Source organism: Piliocolobus tephrosceles, chromosome 21, assembly GCF_002776525.5.
Source record: "Piliocolobus tephrosceles isolate RC106 chromosome 21, ASM277652v3, whole genome shotgun sequence".
In the NCBI taxonomy this organism is placed as follows: Eukaryota; Metazoa; Chordata; class Mammalia; order Primates; family Cercopithecidae; genus Piliocolobus; species Piliocolobus tephrosceles.
The window spans coordinates 42,404,244-42,413,054 of NC_045454.1; the positions used below are offsets into that span (position 1 = coordinate 42,404,244).

General features: G+C 56.0%; 1 protein-coding gene across 3 annotated transcripts; it reads left to right on the forward strand.

The window, feature by feature from the left end:
* Window positions 1-2,020: 2,020 nt before the first annotated feature.
* Window positions 2,021-7,140, forward strand: S1PR5 (sphingosine-1-phosphate receptor 5). 3 transcript variants are annotated; one of them, XM_023194188.3, is made up of 2 exons: window positions 2,021-2,385; window positions 5,075-7,140. In XM_023194188.3, the coding sequence occupies exon 2, from the start codon at window positions 5,093-5,095 to the stop codon at window positions 6,287-6,289; it is 1,197 nt and encodes a 398-aa protein (XP_023049956.1). In that variant the 5' UTR covers window positions 2,021-2,385; window positions 5,075-5,092; the 3' UTR covers window positions 6,290-7,140. The 3 variants fall into 3 exon arrangements, with proteins under 3 accessions (XP_023049956.1, XP_023049957.1, XP_023049958.1); XM_023194189.2 differs by lacking the exon at window positions 2,021-2,385 and adding an exon at window positions 2,398-2,811; XM_023194190.2 differs by lacking the exon at window positions 2,021-2,385 and adding an exon at window positions 2,899-3,459.
* The last annotated feature ends 1,671 nt before the right edge of the window (window positions 7,141-8,811 follow it).

The following is an 8,811-nucleotide window of genomic DNA, read 5'->3' on the forward strand; positions in this document are numbered from 1 at the left end:
GCGCTGTCTCAAAAAAGAAAGATCAAAAAGACTGTGAGCCCCTAACCTTTAGGAATCTGGGCAGAGGGACAGACCTGCCTTCCTGGAGCTGAGGCTCTAGGTCAGAGATACACATTAGTAAAGATGAATAAATAAATGAAATGAACAAGGTGGCCGGGCGTGGTGGCTCATGACTGTAATCCCAGAACTTTGGGAGGCGGAGGTGGGAGGTTCATCTGAAGTCAGGAGTTGGAGACCAGCCTGGCCAACACTGTGAAACCCCGCCTCTACTAAAAATACCAAAATTAGTTGGGCGTGGTGGTGCATGCCTGTAATCCCAGCTACTCCAGAGGCTGAGGCAGGAGAATTGCTTGGAGCCAGGAGGCGGAGGTTGCAGAAGTGGAGTTTGCAGTGAGCCCAAATCGCGCCACTGTGCTCCAGCTTGGGCAATAGAGAGAGATTACGACTCAAAAATAAAATGAAATAAAGCAAAGTGACTTCAGATAATGCCAACTGCTATTTGAGATGAAGGACAGATCAGGGAAGGCCTCTTTGAGGAGGTGACCAGATGACCAGCTGGGAAGGGGTAGGGAGAAGGGTGCTCCAGGCCACCTGGCCCCCAAGTTCAAAAGTCTTGAAGTGTGTGTGGAGCTCGGAGGAGCCCGGCAGGAGAAGAGTGAAGCAGAGAGAGGCACAGAAGTAACAGAAAGAGACAGATCAGGACAGCACATGGCCTTGTCTTTGTGGGGTCTTCACTGAGGACTTGATCACTTACTCTGAGAAACACAGGGAGCCACGGGAGGGTTTGGAGCAGGAGAGAAACGTGATCTGAGTTTTGGAGCAGGAGAGAAACGTGATCTGAGTTTTAAGAACTGTGGCCAGGATTGTGGACTGGCAGTTAGGGATGGGACTCCCAATATCTGTTGAGATCCTGGAGCCTGAGTCCCCAGGGTCCCAACTCGTGGGAAGAAAGTACAGGGAGGCAGCGGGAGAGGCAGGTTGCTGCGCCCGGGACCCACAGCCGGAAGAGCCTCATTTTCAAGAGAGGTGAGATTGGCGCCTGGGAGGTGTGAAGCAGCCACCTCCCCACCCTGGGGTGCGGTTTCCCCTTTACAGAAGGAGGTCATTTATTGAGCACCTACTGGGTGCCAGGCACAGCCATGTTGGGAGATCTTCAGGGCTCATCCCAGTGGGCACCATTGGAGTTGACTTGGTTCACAGGACTGTGGTGAACCTGGCACCGAAGGGTGAACACCGTCCCACCCTGCATGTCCCATTGGCTGTGTCTTTGAGCAGAGCAGGCAGGAAAGGTTCTGCCTATCCAGTGAACAGCGGAGGCGGGAGGGCTGGGACCCCCAAGGGGCTACATGGGGGCCTGACCTGGCCTGAGTGACCCCTGAGTTTCCTCCCACGAGGGCATCCCCGATCCACTCTTATTCTCAGCCTCTGGCTCATCTCTCTTGGGCCGCCCTCACCCCCCGCCCCCCTACCCCGCGGCCAGTAGGGCCTGAAGCATCAGGGGCAAAGGGCACAGTCCTGGAGAAGGTCGCAGCAGCAGGATCTAGCCTCCCTTCCTGAATCTCAGGATGGAAGAGCTGGGACCGTCTGGAAGCTCCTGGGAAGTGGGGGTGGGGGCGTTTCGGGGCCAGTGGGACTGGTCGTTGGAGGAGCAGTGGCCTGGGAGAGGCGTGGGAGAGCACCACAAACAGCAACAAAGAGACACGCAGAGACAAAGAGACACGCAGACGAGAGACTCTGAGATCCTCCTGAGAGAGATACAGAGGAAGTGAGGGAGACACTCATTCATTATCCGGGCATGGTGGCAAGCGACTGGAGTCCCAGCAGCTATGTTCAGCCGGCTGCGATGGGAGGATGGCTTGAGATGGGAGGATGGCTTGAGCCGGGGAGGTCGAGACTGCAGTGAGTTATGATGATGCCACTGCACTACACTCTGGGCGACAGAGCAAGATTTTTTCTCCAAAAAAAAAAAAAAAAAAAAAAAATTCTTAGGCTGCTGGGGTTTACTGTCTGATAAGGACACAGCCCAGAAACACCATTAATGAGTAAATCACTTTGTCGTCAGCGATAAGAGTGGGAAAGAATCGGTCGGGGGAACACGGAATCCAGGGGGTGGGGTGGGACAGACCCTCCTTATCTGAGGAGCGGCAAGTTCCCATCACAATCCTGCCCGCGCCTGCCCCACCCCCACTCGCGCTGAGCCGAGGGCGGGAGCGGGAAGTTGGGAGGGGCCTGTGCCCGGGAGCAGCGGGGACCTATCTGCTGGTGGGAGAGGACTCAGGCTAAGGTGGCCCCCACTGAACACTCCTGCTAAGCAACCCACTGAAGACCCCTCCGAACCATCGACGGGACGTCCTTGGCGTGCAGCCCAGGGAGCTCAGTTCAAAGGTGGGTGGGCAATGGGGAGGGCGCAGTACCCGGACACCCAGGACAGAGGAGACCTCTCTGCTGGGGAGAAGAGGCTCAGGCTGCGACCGCCCTGCTGCAGAACCCTCCCTTTCCCGCCTCTCCGAGTCCTCCCACCGTGATGGAGCGTCCCTGGGAGGACAGCCCAGGCCCGGAGGGGACAGCTGAGGGCTCGCCTGTGCCAGTCGCCGCCGGGGCGCGCTCCGGTGCCGCGGCGAGTGGCACAGGCTGGCAGTCATGGGCTGAGCGCCCGGGACCCAAGGGGAGGGGGCAACTGTTGGCGACCGCCGGCCCTCTGCTTCGCTGGCCCGCCCTGTCGCCTGCCAGCTCCACCCTGCCCCGGGAGCGGCGTCCGCTCACTCGGCTCAAGGCAGCGCGACTGCGGGGGGCGCACGACCAGGGCTCAGAGTGAGTGGACGGCACTGGACCCTTGGGGGCGCGGGGCTGGGCCTGACCTGAAGGGGGTCGCCCTGGGGGCCACTTTCCCGGTCTAAAAAGGCTCACCACTCCTTTCAGGGAGTTCCCTGAACTTTTCCTGGAGGCGGCTGGGGAGAGGGAAGCTGGGAGCTCCCCAGCTGGGTGCAGAACCTGGGATACGGGGTGAAGGTGGCTGGAATCCCCTGGCCACGTGCTCCTGGCCGGACCACTGCAAGTTTCCATACTTCAGTCCTGCTGCCGGACATGCTGGGCCTATGGGGGTGGCCTACCCATCAGAGCATATGTAACTGTCTCCCTGTATTTGGGCTCCCCACCCCAAGCATGGGTGAGCCAACGACTTCCTGCCCGTCTATATTTGCCTGCCTTGATTCTGTGTGTGTAACTGAAGCTCTCTGGGATGTCAGCGTCCCTGCTTTGTGCAAAAGAGATCCATTCCCCTCCCCATGCCTTGGTTTTCTCATCCGGACTTGCGTGGGGACTGTTTGTGCGTGGATGTTTGTGTGGGAGCATGGAAACCTTTGCGCCTGCTTGGATACGAAGCATTTCTTTTGAGCCTCACTTTTCTCATCTGTAAATGAGGACTAAAGGAAGTGGGGATTAATAAGAGCACAGAGGCAGGTGAGGAATGTTATTATAGTTTAATGACATGTGTGCCGCTCTGTAAGAGTCTGTCTGCCTCTTGTTGATCCTTTCTCCTGTGCGCAGGCTCTACCTTAGTAAAATGAGTGAATAGAATCAACCTTTTTTTTTTCTTTTAAGACGGAGTTTCGCTCTTGTTGCCCAGGCTGGAGAACAGGGGTGCGATCATGGCTCACGGCAGCCTTGGCCTCCAAGGCTCAAGTGATCCTCCCACCTCAGTCTCTTGAGTAGCTGGGACTATAGGGGCATAACACCACACCTGGCTAATTTTTAAGTTTTTTTGGTAGAGATGAAGTCTTACTATGTTGCCCAGGCTGGTGTCAAACTCCTGGGCTCAAGTGATCCTCCCACCTCGGCCTCCCAAAGTGCTGGGATTACAGGCGAAAGCCACCGTGCCTGGCCAAGGTGCAACTTTCTCATGGGGTTTTTGGGTGGATGAGGGGATTTTGGCAGGAAAAAGCTTTGTGTGCAGTGAGACAAGAGTGTGGAGTGTGGTGCACTGGGCCCCAGGCTAGTGTGAGTGGAGGTTGTGAAATTGTGGCCTGTGCCACTGGGTGGGAGACCCTGTATTTGTGTGACTGAATTTTGGTCGCTGTATTTTTCTGCCTGTGTCGCTCTGTCCCTGTATGATGTGTTTTTTAGTTTCCCTGATGGTGTGTGACTGTGTGTTTTGCCCTTGTAGTGTGTCGCTGTATTTGTGTATCTCTTTCTGTGTGTGTTGTGTTTGTGTGCTTTCTGTGTGTCTCTGGAACTCCCTGCTTTTATGTGTGTGTTTGAGACAGGGTCTTGCTCTGTTGCCCTGGCTGGAGTACAGTAGCACAATCAACACTGACTGCAGCCTTGACCTCCTGGGCTGAAGTGATCCTCCCACCTCAGCTGAGACTCCTACTGAGTAGCTGGGATTACAGGCACACACCACCACGTCAGGCTAATTTTTTTATTTTTTTGTAGAAACGGGGTCCTCCTATGTTGCCCAGGCTAATCTCGAACTCCTGGGCCTCAGCCTCCCAAAGTGTTGCAATTACAGGAGTGAGCCACCACACCCAGCCGTGTGTGTGTGTGTGGACAGGGTGTGTGTGTTTTGAGACAGAGTCTTCCTCTGCCACCCAGGCTGGAGTGCAATGGTGCGATCTCGGCTCACTGCAACCTCCGCCTCCTGGGTTCAAACGATTCTCCTGCCTCAGCCTCCCGAGTAGCTGGGACTACAGGCGTGTGCCACCATGCCTGGCTAATTTTTTGTGTTTTTAGTAGAGACGGGGGTTTCACTGTATTAGCCAGGATGGTCTCGATCTCCTGACCTCGTGAGCCGCCCATCTCGGCCTCCCTGGCGTGAGCCACTGCCTCAGGCTGAGCGTGGCGGGGATTACAGGCGTGAGCCACCGCGCCCAGCCATGCATGTGTTTTTAATGTCCCTTTTTTTGGTATGTCACCTTGTGCCCTCGTGATATTATTTGTGTGTATGTCTGTCTCCACGGACTCTATCCCTCCATCCTGAACTCCCCTTGGACCCCATGTGTGTGGGGTGACGGTCAGGGGGTAGGGCCCCTTTCCCACGGCTTAGCCGGCCTGACACGGTATCCTGCCTCTCCAACAGCCTTGGGGCGCGCGGCCCATGGAGTCGGGGCTGCTGCGGCCGGCGCCGGTGAGCGAGGTCATCGTCCTGCATTACAACTACACCGGCAAGCTCCGCGGTGCGCGCTACCAGCCTGGTGCGGGCCTGCGCGCCGACGCCGTGGTGTGCCTGGCGGTGTGCGCCTTCATCGTGCTAGAGAATCTGGCCGTGCTGTTGGTGCTCGGACGCCACCCGCGCTTCCACGCGCCCATGTTCCTGCTCCTGGGCAGCCTCACGTTGTCCGATCTGCTGGCAGGCGCCGCCTACGCCGCCAACATCCTACTGTCGGGGCCGCTCACGCTGCGACTGTCGCCAGCGCTCTGGTTCGCACGGGAGGGAGGCGTCTTCGTGGCACTCACCGCGTCGGTGCTGAGCCTCCTGGCCATCGCGCTGGAGCGCAGCCTCACCATGGCGCGCAGAGGGCCCGCGCCCGTCTCCAGTCGGGGGCGCACGATGGCGATGGCGGCCGCGGCCTGGGGCGTGTCGCTGCTCCTCGGGCTCCTGCCAGCGCTGGGCTGGAACTGCCTGGGTCGCCTGGACGCCTGCTCCACTGTCCTGCCGCTCTACGCCAAGGCCTACGTGCTTTTCTGCGTGCTCGCCTTCGTGGGCATCCTAGCCGCCATCTGTGCGCTCTACGCGCGCATCTACTGCCAGGTGCGCGCCAACGCGCGGCGCCTGCCGACGCGGCCCAGGACTACAGGGACCACCTCGACCCGGGCGCGTCGCAAGCCGCGCTCGCTGGCCTTGCTGCGCACGCTCAGCGTGGTGCTCCTGGCCTTTGTGGCATGTTGGGGCCCGCTCTTCCTGCTGCTGTTGCTTGACGTGGCGTGCCCGGCGCGCGCCTGTCCTGTACTCCTGCAGGCTGATCCCTTCCTGGGACTGGCCATGGCCAACTCACTTCTGAACCCCATCATCTACACGCTCACCAACCGCGACCTGCGCTACGTGATCCTGCGCCTCCTCTGCTGCGGCCGCCACTCCTGCGGCAGAGGCCTGGGTGGCTCCCAGAAGTCGGGAAGCGCGGCTGAGGCTTCCGGGGGCCTGCGCGGCTGCCTGCCCCCGGGCCTGGATGGGAGCTTCAGCCGCTCGGAGCGCTCGTCGCCCCAGCACGACGGGCGGGACACCAGCGGCATCACAGGCAGCCCTGATGCACCAACAGCCGCCCGGACTCTGGTACCAGAACCGGCTGCAGACTGACACCCTCGGCCCACGACTGTTCTCCCGAGTTTTACACACTTGTTCTTTTTACATAAAGGAATTTGTAGGAAATGCAGCTGAAGGTGCAGTCAGAAAAGATGCAGGGAAATGTATTTATGGAGCGACACCCCACAACAGTGAACAAACAGAAAAAAATCTGTGTCCTCGTGGAATTGACGTTCTGCTTGGGATCACAGAAAAGAACTCGGTGATGAAATAATGGAGATGATTCCAGTGACACACGACAGAGATGGCAATGGTGGTCAGGGAAGGCCTCTCTGCAGAGGTAGTGACTTGTGATGTGAGCTGAGGCTTCTGTCCTGGGAAGACCAAAAGAAAAAGCATTTCAGGATGAGGGAATGAGGCTGAAATGTGCCCATGTGTTCTAAGAAATGCAGGGATGCCCGTATGCCTGGAGCAGGGATGGAAGGGGAGAATGGGAAGAGACAAGGAGCTGAAGGAGTAGTTCCCGAAGGACCTTGTGGGTGACATGGAGGACTTCGCTTTTGCTCTGAGTGAGGTGGGAGCCATAGAAGGTTCTAAGCTGAGGAGGGACTTGCCCTGATTCAGATGATCACAGGCGTCTTGTGGCCTCCATCGGAGGGTGAAAGCCAGAGAAGGTGAAGGGGGGCTGCACTGAGCCACAGGAACAATGATGGAGATTCCAGTTAAGCCCAGACCGGGTGGATTCTAGATAGATTTTGGAGGCAGCAGACAGAATTACTGAGGAATTGAGTGTAAGAGTAGAATAAAGTCGTCAAGGACAACGCCAAGGGCGGGGCATCCCCACATTTGACTCTGGGAGACTCAGCCAAATCCTATCTGACAATAAAATTTCTTTTTTATTTTTCTTTTCTTTTCTTTTTTCTTCTTTTTTTTTTTGAGACGGAGTCTCGCTCTGTCGCCCAGGCTGGAGTGCAGTGGCCGAATCTCAGCTCACTGCAAGCTCTGCCTCCCGGGTTCATGCCACTCTCCTGGCTCAGCCTCCTGTGTAGCTGGGACTATAGGCGCCCGCCCGCCACCGCGCCCGGCTAATTTTTTTTTTTTTTTGGTATTTTTAGTAGAGATGGGGTTTCACCGTGTTAGCCAGGATGGTCTCGATCTGCTGACCTCGTGATCCGCCTGTCTCGGCCTCCCAAAGTGCTGGGATTACAGGCTTGAGCCACCACGCCCAGCCCTTCTTTTCTTTTTTGAGTTGGGATCTTGTGCTCTGTCACCCAGGCTGGAGTTCCATGGGCACAATTATAGCTCACTGCAGCCTGGAACTCCTAGGATCAAGCCTGGAGTTCCTGCTTCAGCCTCCCTAGTAGCTGGGACTACAGGAGTGCACCACCATGCCCAGTTAATAAAATTTCTTCAAATGCAGTGTCAGACCCTTCATTAAAAGAAATAATAATAATAGACTGGGTGCGGTGGCTCACACCTCTAACCCCAGCAGTTTGGGAGGCCGAGGTGGGCTGATCACCTGACGTTGGGAGTTTGAGACCAGCCTGGCCAACATGATGAAACCCCATCTCTACCAAAAATACAAAAATTAGCCAGGTGTGATGGCTCATGCCTATAGTCCCAGCTACTTGGGAGGCTGAGGCAGGAGAATCCCTTGAACCTGGGAGGCGGAGGTTGCAATGAGCTACACTCCAACCTGGGCAACAAAGTGAGACTCGGTCTAAAAAAAAAAAAAAAAGATAACAAAACAAGGCCAGACACAGTGGCTCATGCCTGCAAATCCCAACACTTTGGGAGGATGAGGCAGGAGGATCAATTGAGGCCGGGAGTTTGAGACCAGCCTGGGCAACATAGTGAGACCCCATTTCTACAAAAATTAGGCAGTTGTGGTTACGCAGCCTATAGTCACAGCTACTGGGGAGGCTGAAGAAGGAGGATTTCCAGAACCCAGGAGCTCAGGGCTGCAGTGAGCTATTTTTGCATCACTGCACTCCAGCCTGTGTGATGAAATCATGTCTTTTAGGTAAACATAAGAGGTTTTTTGGTTTCTCTCTCTTTTTTTTTTTTTTTTTTGAGACAGAGTCTTGCTCTGTCACCCAGGCTGGAGTGCAGTGGCATGATCTCGGCTCACTGCAAGCTCCGCCTCCTGCGTTCACACCATTCTCTCGCCTCAGGCTCCCAAGTAGCTGGGACTATAGGTGTGAGCCATCACACCTGGCTAATTTTTTTTTGTATTTTTAGTAGAGATGGGTTTTCACAGTGTTAGCCAGGATGGTCTTGATCTCCTGACCTTGTGATCTGCCCACCTCAGCCTCCCAAAGTGCTGGAATTACAGGCGTGAGTCACTGCACCCAGCCTTTTTTTTCTTTTTTCTCTTTTTTTTTGAGATGGAATCTCACTTTGTCACCCAGGCTGGAGCACAGTGCCACAGTATTGGCTCACTACAACCTCCACCTCCTGGGTTCAAGCGATTCTGTACCTCAGCCTCCCGAGTAGCTGGGATTACAGGCACCCATCACCACACCCGGGCTATTTTTAGTAGAGATGGGGTTTCTTTTTTTTTTTTTTTTTTTTTT